Source organism: Crinia signifera, chromosome 5 (genome assembly GCF_055691185.1).
Source record: "Crinia signifera chromosome 5, ASM5569118v1, whole genome shotgun sequence".
Lineage (NCBI taxonomy): Eukaryota > Metazoa > Chordata > Amphibia > Anura > Myobatrachidae > Crinia > Crinia signifera.
Window position 1 is genome coordinate 70,602,131 of NC_139221.1, and position 16,738 is coordinate 70,618,868.

General features: G+C 41.8%; 1 protein-coding gene across 8 annotated transcripts in view; it reads right to left on the reverse strand.

Annotated features, from left to right (window-relative positions):
* The window catches only part of SPIDR (scaffold protein involved in DNA repair), a 419,457-nt gene that overhangs the window by 161,920 nt on the left and 240,799 nt on the right, over positions 1–16,738 (reverse strand). For all 8 annotated transcript variants that reach the window (XM_083187433.1, XM_083187431.1, XM_083187430.1 and 5 more), the window contains 2 exons: positions 14,119–14,320; positions 12,040–12,293 (listed from right to left, as the gene is read on the reverse strand). In XM_083187433.1, coding sequence (XP_083043559.1) covers positions 12,040–12,293; positions 14,119–14,320 — 456 coding nt within the window. The remainder of the gene's footprint in view (positions 1–12,039; positions 12,294–14,118; positions 14,321–16,738) is intronic.

The window sequence follows — 16,738 nt, forward strand, 5'->3', positions numbered from 1 at the left end:
AGATGTATCAGAGATGGATGGCTCAAACTTATAAATGCTAAACAAAGCCCAATCATGTTTGTGTTCTTTTTTCTGTTTGCCATATGCATTCCTTTTTGTTTATGGTAGCCTTCATTTCACCAAGACCCATTTATTCATAGTTCTGCTGGATTAGATTATTAAAGAACTATTATCACATCGTATTAGGACCACCGATGACGTAAAATGGCTTAATAATATCTTCACAAATATACGTAACTGGGATCTCTGCATTTTAACCATCACATGGGATGGAGATTTCATTTACCTGTCTTTTGTAGTGTGCTGGAGGAATTCTATGTTGCTTTTTTCTTGCATAAAACCATTCATTCACATAAGCTTCAGCTCCACTGACCTTAACATTTAAAATTTCCCAACACCACCTACACACGTTAAATGTTGGCAAAAAAAGTTATAATCCTACCATATAACTGGGAGGCAGGAAGTCTGCCCAGGAGAAACCTAGGCAAATGCAGGGATAGCATGCAAACTGCCACACAAGTCTGACATTATCACCTTGGCTATGGGGGTGATTGAGTAAGGATCTTAAAAGCAAAATCTTTTTCAAATGGGAAAATGGATGTGCACTGCAGGTGGGGGAGATGTAACGTACAGAAAGTGTTCGATTTGAGTGGGTTATATAGTGTCTGTGCAGGGTAAAATACTGGCTGCATTATTTATACACTGCGATTTAGATTTCAGTTTCAACACACCTCACACAAATTCTTACAGATACATGTTCTGCAGCCCCATGACACTTCTGACCAAACTGTGCCAATATCTGTCAACATGACTATTGAGTTGTTAGCGAAAGTCCTGGGCAAACTATAGAGGGCACACATCATGTAGTCATTGATGATCTAGTCAAAATTAGACATGCATGTCCAAATGGCGGGGGGGAGGTCGGGGTGGGTCGTGTTAATGACACGTGGGAATGTGCATCATTAATGATATAGTGCGTAAACACTAGATGATCTGCACAATAATATCGTTAACAATGTCATTAGAGTGCACATTGTTAACAGTTATCATATAGTGTGTACGCATCTCTACAAATAATGAAGTGTAATTGCTTTTGAGTTTCCTTCATCTTGCTTGAATATTCTGTCGTTTTTGAATACACAAGCAATATACAGTCATTTGCACTGATTGACTTGTTACTAACCATTATCTAAGCTTTTTTTGTCCCAGTACATTTCCCAGCATAACTATTTTTACAACAAAATATGTACACTAACAGATACTTATCACACACATTCCAACAACTTCCTGTGCAGCAGAGCAACTCAGCAAATCATCCGATAAACCTACTGTGCACTCTGCAAACACCAGTCTTCGTGTTCAGAAGACCGGGAAGAAATAAACGTAACATTTTACATACATGTTAATAGACCCGGGAAAAAACAGACATACTTTCATACTGTGCATATTATACCGTAGATCAAATAACTATTGACAGGTGTCTCATCTAATAGTTTTTCTCACTGTTAACACTTTAGGATATAAATATATATATTACACTGTTCAGAACCCTGTAATATGGACAACACATTCTCAGCTGGACGGTCAAATTATATCATGTTGTAATGCTAGGTACACACCTCAACAATCCGCTGCAAGATCCAATGTGGTACCCAGGACCGTTACCAAAGTAGTCAGATCTAGTGACTGGATTGGTACTGATGCAAGACTTTTTCATCTGACCGTTTAGGTCTGTACTGTAGCTAGCATTAGAGAGCTGCAGTCTAGCAAAATACAGCACAGGTAACTCAATATTCATATATGGACATATTCTTTTCTGAAGCCCCAGCCCTTCAAATCTTAAAGTATGGACAGTAAAACATTATCAGGATAAATAGGATAAAGGTTGAGTATCCTTATGCAAAATTCTTGGGACCACAAACATCTTGGATAAGGGATTTTTACAGATTTTGGATTTTTTTTTTTCATACTTACCTGGTCCCCTGGTGGTGCCCTGATGTCCACAGTGTCCCCCGGCGGCATTCGGGATCCTCTTCAGCGGCATCGCTGGTCCCAGGGGTGAATTCCACAAGTGCGCAGGCACGCAATGCACTCCTGGGACCGGAGATGACGCTGAAGAGGATCCCAGAAGACGCAGTGGACATCGAGGGACGAGGTAAGTATGAAAAAAGGGGTTGGGATATTTCTGTTTTTGGAATACACGGATAACAGAGATCCGACCAGTATTAGGCATCTAATTGGGATGGCTATATTTAATCAGTATGACCAGGGCTGGAGGTCCATCCTCTCATTACTATCAGACAGTTTATCCTTTGATAATATTTTATTAAAACAGGTCCTTTATAACATCAAGTAATACCTGCCACACACTGTATCTGATCCATCAGGTAAATAGCAAATAAACAGCATGCTAAAAACCCCAGCCTGATAATTGTTTGGAATACCAACATGTTGGATTTCTCAGATCCCCTGACCCAGGTATTGTCAGAATGAGAATTTCCCCAGTAGGTCTTAAAAAAAAAAAGATTAAAGTTCTTTTGGTGGTTATATAAAACAATAGTGAATAATGAAGAGAAGATTTACCCCTGAAAATGTTGGTTCATGGACATGTTTTCTTTTGCACATGTTTATCGAGAAAAAGTTGAATATACTATAAATTGGAGACCAGGACAAAGGTGAACTATGGAGTTTACAGGCCAAATGTAATAGGGTGTCAGAATCAGACTGAGATATTTTGGGAGAGGTTTATTTTTTTTTTTTTAAACAACAATCCTTTATACTGAAATAATAGCTTCAGTTTGCCATGTAATTGATTGTACAGTATTACAATGATCCCATTGACTGTAACAGGAACATATTTGAAGGGAAGGATGTAGCCAATATTTCCTTGTCCTAGGTACACGCACAGTAGCAGCTACTATAATGAATGATGGAAAAGGCTACTATAAGATTCACACTGCAAATGTGTGTCTGAACACATTTAACTCATCCTAATCATAGTTCTTCACACTCAGAATAGCATAATCAATATATGGTTTTACAGTACATTTATTTACATTTAAAAAAATGTGAAAATACACTGTATATTCAATGCCATGACGGCGAGCTGTGTCGGCAAAAAGTGCAGATAACTTGCCATCAGTGTATTCAACTCCCTCCCATTCACTGGCTGTTTCCACCCTGCCTGTTCCTTGAGGTGAGATGGAAACGGCAAGTGTGGCCATTAAAAAGCAAGGCTCGCCACAAAATACGGCATAGTCGCTGCATTTGTGGCGAACCACGCCGTTTAAGGGGATCCTCACCATCTTCTCAAGGCGAGGATTTGCCCCTTACAGTGAATACAACAAGTGGGTTTGACGGCAAGGAATGCCCTCGCAAGCCGCATTGAATACAGCCCACAACGTAAGGTATCATTACTTGCTTCACAGACATAACTTATACCCCTTTCAGACAGAAAGAAACTCTGGGAATTACCCTGGTCCAGGAGGGTAGACCCAGGTTATTTTTCTGTTTAAAAGGGTAAACACCGGTCTAAAATACCAGGGCTTCAATCCTTGAATTTACCAGGGTTCTTCCCAGGTCTGAATTCCAAAAAATCAGGTCGACGGCTGTCTGGTCTGAAAGGGTGCGATCTGGGTTTTGGGATTATTACACATTGTTAGGCACTGATTGGCTCTCCTGGTGGGGTGCTGGCTGATTGGTTGTTAGATGACTGGGACAATCAAAGATGCCACAGTGTACTCAAGCATTGCAAATATACTGACAGCCATGTGAGGTAACATGTACCTACCAGTATATGAAAACAATAAAAACTTGGGTACTCTTTACTTAGAAGGGCGCCCATCTCGGCCATCTCGGCCATCTCGGGCATTGAATGCACTAAAAAATCAGGTGCGATGCGACAGACGAGATGCCCGAGATTTCCCATAGGGAACAATGTTAAATGTCTCAATTGACCCGATTTTCCTGTTCAATGCCTCAATTGACCCAATTTTTCCATAGGAAACAATGTTAAATGGGCCACAGAGGCCAAATAGGCACCCTGAAGTGAATAATGGCCACCCGAATTGTTAACGCCACCCCACGATCAACGTCAACCCGAAGCGTGGCGAGCGCAGCGAGCCCGCGAGAGGCGGCGGTACGCGTCCTACGACCTTTTCATACCCCCACTATCCACGTCGGCGTGGAGTTGAGAATAGAAAGTGTGGCGAGCGCAGCGAGCCACCGAGCCCGAAGCGTGGCGAGCGTAGCGAGCCCCGCGAGGGGACGCGGATACCTTCACAGGTATCCGCGTCCCCTCGCGGGCTTCACAGCTGTCCGCGTGCGCTCGCCACGCTTCGGGCTCGGTGGCTCGCTGCGCTCGCCACACTTTCTATTCTCAACTCCACGCCGACGTGGATAGTGGGGGTATGAAAAGGTCGTAGGACGCGTACCGCCGCCCCTCGCGGGCTCGCTGCGCTCGCCACGCTTCGGGCTCGGTGGCTCGCTGCGCTCGCCACACTTTCTATTCTCAACTCCACGCCGACGTGGATAGTGGGGGTATGAAAAGGTCGTAGGACGCGTACCGCCGCCCCTCGCGGGCTCGCTGCGCTCGCCACGCATCGGGTTGACGTTGATCGTGGGGTGGCGTTAACAATTCGGGTGGCCATTATACACTTCAGGGTGCCTATTTGGCCGATGTGGCCCATTTAACATTGTTTCCTATGGAAAAATCGGGTCAATTGAGGCATTGAACAGGAAAATCGGGTCAATTGAGACATTTAACATTGTTCCCTATGGGAAATCTCGGGCATCTCGTCGGTTGATCGCACCCGATTTTTTAGTGCATTCAATGCCCGAGATTTTTTACTAACGATGCCCACGATCAAAATCGTGGGCGCCCTTCTAAGTAAAGAGTACCAAAACTTGTTTACAACATATCCTTGTGTCATGCCATGGTTAATGAAATGCAGTGAGCAGTCGCCACCAACTTTTCATGACCTCATCTCTGTGTACCTTTAAAATTGTCCTTTTCTTATGACACACAGTAAAAATCAGGCTTCCATGGTGTGTAAAAGGGGGTCAGAGCTTTTAGCTGAGTCTTAACTGGGTTTTTGTATCTGGGAAATACCTGGGTTTTTGGGATTTTTCTGTCTGAAAGGGGTATAAAATGTCTCCACCAGATCACAATTGCACCGTTTCCTTTGTATATGACACCTGAGCCTCCATGGTACCCAGCAAGAAGAGCTATATAAAGCATTCTGTACTTATCTGTAATGAGCATGCTGTAGGGTTCCTTTCAATCTCTTGAGATAATCTACTTAAATGTGTGTGTCTTCTTACCTAGTGAGATTGCAAGCTCTTTGGGCTATTATAATCTTCCTTGCTATTTTTGTGTTGTGGAACCACTTTTCTTTATTTCCTATGTCTTCCAAGAAGTGCACATTTTCAACCACATGTACAATGACGCTTAAGGTGCGTACACACGGGGGTGATTTTGTGTAATATCGCGGGCAATATGGTCGCTAAGCGACCATATTGCCCGCGATGGGAGTGTGCACAGGCGATATATCGCCGGGTGCTCGCTCTCGTTTTTACCCTTGTAGTGATCGCTGGTCGCAGGAACATGCTCCTGCGACCAGCTAATTTCCACTGCCGGGCTCCCCCGGCAGTTTCTTTTTTTTCAGCGAAAATCTCTGGTCGATGATGAAAAGGAGAAACTGAGCAATATATTGCTCAGCCATATATTGCTCAGCCATATATGACTGAGCAATATATCTCCCCCGTGTGTACGGGGATTTACTTGTAAGCTCGAGATAATATCATCCATTCATTTGCTCATTACATTTGATTCTAGTTAAAATGTAACTGACAGATGAATGAAACATTTACATATAGTAGATACTCTGAGGTATAAAATGAATGCAATGTAATTAATGACAAACCTCTGGCCTACGTGGAATGTTTAGACCAGTGCTTCCCAACTCCAGTCCTCGGGTACCCCCAACATTTCACATTTTTCAGGTCACGTGTGGATTTTTAAAATGTGACAGTTGGACATACACAGTGCACCAGCTGGGCGACTTGGAAAACCTGAAATGTTAGGGGAACTTGGGGAGCAAGGTTGGGAATGACTGGTCTAGGCTATGGGTCTAGACATTCTACCTCCACCAGGAATAGCTTAAGAAGTTATTCTACTAGTCAAATATTTTTTTTTTACATGAACGGTTTATAAAAAAAAATAAAAAAGATGATCCAAATCTGGTGAGCAGTGTATGTCCACACCAGGACATCATTCCAGTTCACATATGACTAGTACAAGTATCTGCATCCTATAAAAAGTAGGAGGGAAAGTTAGCGACACATTTTGAAAACCTGAAGGGGGGTACACGGGCGATTCTTCTAAGCGATTTTGACTACATCGTCAAAATCGCTTTGAAGGGTTGCCTGAATCGCCCCGTGTGTACACAGCGGACAATAGTGATGTGTGGCCCCGCAGCATCGCTATCGGCTGGCCAAATAAGACACTGCAGGCAAGATCATTTTGACTAGACGCTGCAGTGTCTATTTGAATGTACACGTGGGCTGCTGCTGGGGATGGCCGCCAGCTTATCTCCGGCAACGACATGGCAATTTTGACTAAAAATCACTGAAGATTATTGTCAGTTGGCATAAACTGTAATACTGACCCTTATATTATTTTGCCAATAAAATAAACCACTATTACAAACTCTCTCATCCACCCAACTAACGAAAAATAACTGAAGTTGTATTAACTGGGAACAATGAGGGTCCGAGGTCCGACCTCAGACCCTCCTCCCAACGGCAGGGAACAGGGGTCACATGCCATCAATCACATGTGAAAGGACCGAATGCGATGTATCGCATGCAATCTTGCCGCCCAGCTTACAGGGTATCGGCAGGCTATACACTGCTGCCAGAGGTGCCGATTTATGTTTTTGTTGGTGGGTGCTCAAGCCAAAAATATGGGGGGTAGCTTCATGGGGAAGGGGTGTGGCTACAAAATAATTCCAATTTATATTACGCGGCACAGTTGTCTCCAATATTCAAATTACAGCAGCAGAGTTCCCCTTTTTACACATTACAGCAGCAGAGTCCCCCCTTTTTACAAATTACAGCAGCAGAGTCCCTCTTTTTACAAATTACAGCAGCAGAGTCCCCCTTTTTACACATTACGGCACAATGTAACGATACCATGAAATGCATGGAAAGTAATCAACGCCACCAAAATGATTTAGTATTAATACTCACATGAGTCCCACTGAGGTAACCAAGGCTATGAGGTACTGTATGAGTTTAAAAATATCCACCAACTCCAGGGGGAAAGTAGCTCTTTCTCTGGTGAGCCTCGGTGTGACCATTAAGTTGTGTCCAGACTTTGGATATCTCTGGATTTGGCCCACATGATGAAGAGGAGCAGAGAACGTGCAGTTATAAACAACAATAAGTAGGGCATCAGCCCTGGGGGCAATGTGCAGCACGGCGGGAGGCAACGTGCTAGCAGCCAGGCCCAGCATGTGAGAGGGGATGTCCAGGTGTCCGTGGTTCCGGGTGGCAGAGTATCACACAGTGGATGGGGCACAATGCATGGATGGCAGGGAGGGACTCCCTCCCTCCTGACATCCCCCCCCGGACTCCCTCCCCATGATGCTTGCTTGTGTGCGGCTAGTCCACAGCACTGCGTGTAGTCACAATGCTGCATTACGCACGCCAGACCCACAATGCACCTCTCCGGCTGTGGGTGCTCATCACAGAATCGGCGTCTATGACTGCTGCTATATATCGCAGTAGTATATGGCTAGCTTAAAAAGCATTCTCGTGTGCACGAGATTCAGTTCAATAGACCGTTTTATCCTTCCAGTTCTACTCCTTGACCTCACCCTTACTTCCTTTAATATAGAAACTATTTAATTGGGAAGGGTGTAAAGTCTCTTGGTTTTCGTAGCACAGGGTTTTTCTGCCAAACAAGCAGGTTTACATAATTACCTACATTCATTTCGAGGACGAAGACCTGTGATTAATCAATATTTTGGGGAATTTTATGGAAAGAGATTCACTTTACCAAATGCTTTTTACATTTTTTTTATCACCTAAGCAGATGTGAAGTCTGTGTATAACATACAAAGGGGCAGATGTATCATAGCAGCGCTTATCGCGCCGCTATGATACTTCCTGCTTCGCATCAATAGCGAGGCGAAGCAGGAAGGGACATCGACAAGATGTATTAACATCTTGTCTGCCGAAGCGGGGGAGCGTTAACTCCCCCCTCCGGCGATGTCCCTTTCAGGAGATAGCGCATCAGTTAATACTGATGCGCTATCTCCTGTCCCCCGGCCGGCCGCACTGGGCATGCGCGGGATCTCGCTGTTCACGCGAGATCCCCAGCGCAGCCCACAGCTGACAGCAGGGACAGCGCTGTCCCTGCTGTTTAGATAGTGCTTCGCCAGCCTGATGCTGGCGAAGCCAAACCCGGCTTCGTGCGGAACGGTCAGCGATGCTGACCGTTCATACATTCGGCCTGCTATCATTTTGATAGCAGCGCCGATATGGACAGGGGCGCATAGCGCCCCTGTCCATTAACGCATCCTGGCGCCGTCATACATGGGGGAGAAGCGGTATCAGTGCACATAACGTGCTCTGATACCCCTTCTCCCCCATAACGACGGATCATACATCTGCCCCAATGTCCTTTATAGCTCACACATGGCTCCCTGCTGTGTACAGTAGACATACACTTTCTTTACAGCCTATCACGTCCAATCACATGGCCTGCTTATTAGAGAATCACAACTGACATACATATGCAAATAGCATTTTACATACAGAATATAAATTGATAGGTTTTGCATAAGAAAATATCACTTTATGGAACATATGTCACATGAGCATTAAAAAGGCATTTTAAGACAAAACTAGTGACAGTGACACACCCAGCGATGAGTAAATTTGGAAGTGATTTTCGCAATTTTAAAACATGGGGGGGGGGTTATCCAGATCTAATCGATGGGCTGCAAAATTTGCAGGCCGGCCAATTATCGAACAGCTACGCGAGCATACTGATCATAGCGTGCATGCGTGAGGCCATCCAATGATAAAATCCAGCGTCTTTTCTGATCGCAAGCCATTTGCAAGTTGATTGACAAGAATCTGGCGTTCGCGGATGTCACCTGGCCATTTTCTAAGATTGTTAGGGAAAACGCAGGTGTGCTTGTTCCACTGAAGGGGAGCAGTAAGGGCAAAGTCCTGAAGTCTAGCATGGAAAGCAGTGATCAGGGTAAAGGAGAGACGACAGTCATCGGCCGACCGTAGAGGACAGGAGGGAGTATGAATGGAGAGGAGGTTGGAGATATACGGAGCAGTGGAATTAGAGATGGCCTTGTATGTGAGGGTGAGGAGTTTGATGAGGATTATGTAGGGGAATGGTAGCCAGTGCAGATTTTGTTGAAGGGGAGCAGCGGGAGAGGAAGATAAGCCTGGCTGTGGAGTTGAGGACGGATTGGAGGGAAGCGATGAGAGAGAGCCAGGCCAATGAAGAGAAAGTTGCAGTGGTCGAGCTGTGAGATGACCAGTGAGTGTATGATCAGTTTATTTGCACTCTGGTAGAGAAAAGGCCTGATGCGAATGTTGCGCATCTGGAACCGATAGGATTGTGACAGAGCTTGGATGTGGGTTGCAAAGGAGAGGGAGAAGTCAAGTGACATCCAGGCAGCGGTGTTGGGGAACAGGGGAGATGATGGTGGTGTTAACAGTGATAGAGATATTAGTAGAGGGTGTTACATTGGCTGGGGGAAATCAAGCAAAGTGTAACTTCTTTGGGATTTCGATCTATACACAGTTCCTAAAATACACCATAATATGTAAACAAAGGCCTTGCATCAGCCTCAGAATCAGCCCTTATATTTGTCACCTACCTGTCCCCCATTCCTAAGCAGGCTTTAACAATAATATACAATGCATTTCACATTAAATTAGCTATCAGTGCCAACTAGTATATGGTTTGATGGTGTATTGTACCATCTTCTTTAACTTAGAGGGAATGACTATATAATGTCAGAATCCATGCATATACAGTAGGAACATCTGCATTTAACTAAGCACCAAGCAACAGCAGATGTGACCCATTCACATAGAAATATGCTGGCAGTAACTTAACATGCACAAGAATATACTGCTGGACAAAATGACATTGGCTCTTTAACCAGTAGTCTATCGTGTCCCATATTTTGCCAAAAGATGAGCAAATGCTTCATATACTACAATATAACAAAGAATGTTTCTTGCTTCTGCCAATTTGGCCTCTTAGGCAAAGAATTTATAGACACAACATATACAGATAACCAGATGTGACACTATCTATAGAGTACGGTCTATTTACGCTACAGTACATAAATATAGGATAACATATAATGTACCTCCTAATATAAAAAGCAAGCATAACAGAAGTCACATGACCAAATAAAAGCATATAGTTTTGAAATCTTAGTGGTCTATATATATATATATATATATATATATATATATATATATATATATATAATATATATACTGTATCTTAATCAGTAGGTGCATTAAGCCTTATAATAAACCAATTTACTGTTTATACCAACATCATTGGAAGGCTTTAGAAACACAGAATTGGATGCCAAATAAGAACCATTTGGCTCATCTAGTCTGCCCCTTTAAGATTAGAACTTTATTTCTATGTAAAAAAAAAATTGTGATAGTTAGAATAATTCACCTTTCAACGCATTTTAGGAGTCTGCTCAAAATGTGCAGATGCCGCTCACCCCTTAATTCCACACATACCCTGCACCATTGCATTACTTCTTGCTGTGTATCCTGATGAAAAGACCATCCCAGTCTTAAAACAGTCGTACAACTGCCTTAGAATGTCAAGATATAATGTGTAACTGACTGATCGATAATCAATGATAAATGCTCCCTATTTTTTATATGAAGAGTCCATTAAAAGTTATGTTTTAAGTTAAATAATCATGTCCTATATTTAACATATAAAAGAGTGCGCCCAAAAAGGCACATTTGTCTTTCCGTTTGCTTCTTGCAAACAAACCCCTTTGTATTCAGGGAATATAGATTGTAAGCTCCACTGAGGCAGTGACTGATGTGAATGTTCAAATATTCTTTGTAAAGTGCTGCGGAATATGTGTGCGCTATATGAGAAACTGTTAATAAATAAATAAATAAATACAATAATATCTATCTATCTATCTATCTCGCAGTTATGCCAATCTCTCCACATCCATCTTATAAAAAATAAGATATACATGGACAGTTTGGCATAACCACTTTGAAAACATCTATTTGAACTGAATTAAAAATTTAATGGCTTGAACAATGTACAGACATAATTACAATACAATAAACCATACTTTTAAACCAACTGTAATATACATTACACAGAAAATGTTTTCATTGGTGGAAAAAAGGAAAATAAAAACTCTATTGTGGTTTTACTTAAAACATGTATGTTCAAAAGGACAAGAAACATATAGAGAGAAGCATGTATAGATTGCGTGTAACTAGCCTATCGCCTTTCTGTCACATTTCTTTGAAATGTGAAAAGTTGTAGACCTTGCCAAAAAAAAAAAAAAAAAAAGATTGGAGTTAGTTTGTGAGAGGCACAATCATCTGTGCCATTCAGCATAGCTAAAGCAAAGTCGATGATCCATGAATGCCTCCTCTACTTTGTTCTGTGCATGCTAACTCACTACAAGAGATGCTCCTGTGATGTTCAGGAATTTGAGCACATATTTAAGTGAGGAAATCTTGAACATTTGCCATATCTTTTTTGATAAATTGCCTGCAATCTGAACCAAAGAAATGTAAGTTAACCATATGTGGAACATTTGGAAAACTTCTGGAAATTACTTAACATGGTAAAATGTTGGATAGCTGTTCTAGTGTAGCTATGGACAAAGGATCGGATCAAGCTAAAGGAGCGGTCATCATCTATAACCAGGCTGATGGAAAACAAACTATTTCACACTCTTGCCAAAGATAATTTTATGTTGTACTCACCTGACTTCTGGCTTCTCTAAACTTGCACCAGGATTAGAATTCATTTTACTGCTCCTTCGCAGAAGACAATCAGACCCATCCCTTGACGTAAGGCAGTACACACGTTGAACCACCACACGGATGCAGACTTTACCCCCTGCAGCTCTCTGAGTTTCCACTACATCCAGAAGAGAGTCATTCATGAGAATGCTTGATGTGACTTTTTTGCCTCTATCACTTACTGGACTGTGAATAGTAACACAGGAGCTTGAAACCTGGTAAATCAAATTTAAACAAATCATTCACTTGAAAGGCAAGATTTCATTCTATGCGGTACACATTCCAAAACAAATTCTAAAACACAAGAAGGGGTTTTTGGCCCAATTGTAGCAATGATGTAGGAGGACACATTTGTAATTAGCTATATCCACATGGCATGCATATATATATATATATATATATATATATATATATATATATATATATATATATATATATATTTCAAGGGGGAGGATAGACAATTCAATACGGATAGACAAAAATACGACTTTGCTATTCAACTGCAGCAGTTCTTGACAGTTTTATAGTAATTTTCTGCCAATGCCAATCCGTTTTTTTTTAAAAGTCGAAACTGCACCGGCAACAAAAAATACTAAACAGAAGTCGAAAACGCCCAAAGTTTTGACAAAAGCAAGTGGATTGGCAAGTAATTTGCTGATCCATGTGTTTTCCGTCCTGTCAGATTTTTGGACAGTCGAAAAAGTGTCACTTTAATTTTAAACCATTTGCAGGAGGTCACCAGACATACTATTTCATCATACTGTATTATAGATATTATAAGGCAGTCCCAACGGACTGCTGTCACCAGCAAAAATCTTAGGACCATGGGAAAATCTGGTGCAATTTTTGCGGTAACCATATACTAATGTGAATATATTTTGAAGAAATATTTTTTAATATAAATGGAGGATTGAGCCACTCATTATCTAACATCTAAACAACCATCTTCCTCCAAACAAATCCCCAAGTAGCATTTTGTGAGGTTTGCTAACAGAGCGAATGAAAATGCAGCTTTGTAGATATGCAAACTAGAAGCCAGGGGATACACCATATTATTCGCAAACATCTGCAAAGTTTGTGGGGCACATTATCAATGGATACTCATGATTCCAGTTATTCCTACATACGTCCAAGGGTTCATGTGAAGTTTGAATGACTACAACGTGGGGTCAAGGGGGACAGGTAGGGGGGACAAGACTATGTGCTTATATAATTTATCCCACACCCTCACACAAGAGATTCCTAGAACACAGTTGGGTCTTATGGCTGGAGGGAGCCACCGAAGAAAACTAACGTGATTGGTCACTCACCAGGTTCAATCTTGGGTAGCCATTTTTTTGCTCCTCTACTCAACATGCTAAAACGTGATGTGGGTTAGCTGTGATGGAAACAATTATCTTTCAAAATTGTGAAGCGCCAAACCGCCAGTAATTATCGATTTGCACAGGCACGAATTCTAGGGTTTTTTTTTTAGACCATATGAATGAACCACGTAATGATTGGATCTCACAAAGAAAGGAGGCTGGAACTTAAAATGGAATTATAAGAAAAGGTACAGAACACTTTGGAGAATATTAATTCTTATTGAATTAACACAGCCAATACATTAGATGTAAAGGGGGCCCACTTCAGTAAATCCTTTTAGAGTAAGGGGGTGTAGTTAGCCTGAAATAACTGTTCCCATATCTTAATAATATTAATTTGTAGATAACTCAAAATATTTTGGATGCCAAACACCCTTCTGTGTAGAGGGAGGGAAATGGAGTGCAGTGACTCGACTTTTAATTTCTCTTTAATTTTATTAAGGGGCACCCTAGACCACTTCCTAATGTTAGAGATAGCTCTGTATACATTACTGCTGCGGCAGGGCACCCAAATCCAAAGGTTAGGTGCTTTTTATAGCAATGTGAAAGGAGATGATGGGAGAAAGGAGGAAAAGAAAAGCACAAATTGTATAAAGCCAACATTATATTTGCTATGAAACTGACTACATTATGAAATTAACATTAAATAAAAAGATTTACACTACATAAGACTGACCTTCTGCTGGTCTTGGCAATCCAATTCACAACCAATGTCAATTTTAAACACAAATGATAATGGCACCAATCTTTTTATTACAGGCAAACTGGAACTGCACAGTTTATTTTCTGTGCCCTCGCTTGAGTTGAAGATAATCTTTTGGCTGAAATGTGTGTTTAGAATAACAGAAATGTTTTCATCGTGGAGAGTAACTCTTTGCCTGAAGGATTAAAAATTCCTTTGCATTAGTTCTCTTGTAATGAATATTAAAATTGCCAGAACTTATATAAACAAAAGTTACCAGTAATCGCAGAAAATCTATTTGTAGTTACTGTACTATAAAGTATTAAGAAAGTAAAATACATAAAGCATACATTTAAGACAATGCATCTCTCACCACAAAACATCATTAGTCTTTAAAATATCCTGTATAGATTTCTTAAGAACATTTTAATTGACCACCTATATTAGCCAAAGCTAATGTATGTTCTAAGCAGACACGGCCCTAAGCATAGGCATTTGAAATTCCTAGGGGTATTCCAAGCCAAAGGCTGGAAGATGAATTATAGTCAACCTCCTGTATATGTATTACATTTTTATTACCGTTTTATTACAGCACATCATCCTGCAGGGAGACTCAAGCTGGGTACACACTGAGCGATATGCTGCGCAAATATGCTTGAACTGGCATATCACCAATATTGCTCAGTGATAGTGATACTGCTGCAGCATGCAACAACGCTAAAGGCCCATACACACTGGGCGACTGAGCTGAAAGTCACTCAAAACAGCATGATTTAGCGGCTTTCAGCTCAAAGCCGCCCAGTGTGTTTGTCCCGGCGATGAGCGCTGATGCACACTCCCGCATCATCGCCGGGGAAGCCGTTCATCTGCTGGTATTACCAGCAGATGAGCGGCTTTGAGGATGGCTTTGTATAGGGTTGCGCTATGCAAAGCCTTCCTCCCCCCGCCGTCAGCGCCAGGCAGGGGGGAAGCTGCTCACTGTGTATGCATGGAGCATCTTTCCCCCCAGCGATGAACGCGATCATCGTTGTCCATACACACTTTATGTTGATGGGGACTCGTTCAGTGTTAGAATTAATCTGTTGCTCTACCCAACTTTAGAGTGCCCAGGCAGCTCGGCACCCAATAAATGTAGAGCGCAGCAGGCAGCATAATCAAAGTAAGTTCTCTGAATCTGGCAGAGCTGCCGTACAAGGAATACAAAAAGTGATCACAGCAACACAATGGAGGCGAGGCATGATGACCCCCTTCTTTCTGAATCTGCCAATGCACAACAAGGAGAGGAATATACAAATTAGGCATGTATGTACAGTACCATACACAGAAATCTGAAGGACTGGGTCCTAAATTACTGTCATCCTCGACTTATCACAGGACTTTTATTTATTTGCTCTATACTACAGATGATGGCTGCAAGGTACATTTGCTATTTCTATCAGTAGGGTTATTAATTTAAAAATAAAATAATCAGTCACACTGTGGTGAAAGTTCCATTTTCATTAAAGAAGCTGAATAAAACAGGCACTCACAAGTCTCTTCTAAAAAAAAAAAAATTCAAAGAAAACTTGCACAGAGCAGCTGGATCTATTCCTCCTTGTGCAGAAAAATAACTAGTAAACAATACAAACAGTTGGAAGACATTATGTTTTTAGCTTGGAGCTATTAAATGGAACATACAACAATAGGAATGTTACTGAATGTAGACCAATCCTGCCGTCTCCCGGCTGCATCAGATCCTTATGACAGCTAAACAACTGTCCTTTTTTGGAAAGGAAATTTCCACTGTCAATCACAAAGCTGTAGTTATACAATAAGCTAGAAACTGTCCAGTCACCAAGATCACATATTACACAGGTCTTATATACTGATATCACAGCATTTCATGTTAATATATCATTAATTTTCAGAAACCATATTAATCTTGTAGTTCCATCTTCCCACTATGGTAAATTCAACATTACAGATCAATTCAATGTTCTGCTGGAGCTAAACAGAACAGCTACAGGTTAAATCATACACTCTCTGTTCACCAAGACTTAATAAAAGTGTATTATGTCGGGCGTCCAAAGTCTTAGCCTAGGGGCCGTTATAATTGGGACAAATTATCTTTATATATTTTTGCTACACAAATAGCAGAAGTGAGAGCAATTTTTTTAAGGGACTCTGTTTTGCTTCAAACTTGCTGAATATGGAGAGAGGGAGCTGTGAAGACAGATTAGAGGTAGGAGCAGATAGGAACTGAGGGGTGGGGGGTGGGGGGAGGTGAGTGGAGAGTTTGTGGGATAAAACTCACAGCTCAAAGTGAAAGTAAAAACTGTCACAGCTCAAAGTGAAAGTACATTGCAGTGCAGAAGCCATCATTTTGATGGGCTTTTAACTAGTTTACAGATAAATCTCTTAAAATGGTCCATTCTGATGTCAACCACTGAAGGTGTATACACACAGGGTGATTTCAGACCCATTTTAAGGGATCTGACTAGATTGCTTAGAAATGGAGCACTGATCGCTCCTTGTGTATGCCCTGCAGCAATGGCGATGCGCGGACCCATGCATCACTATCGCCGGCAGGATCGTGGGAGCTTTGCCAATTAAAACTAAGCAAAGCCCTGCTCAG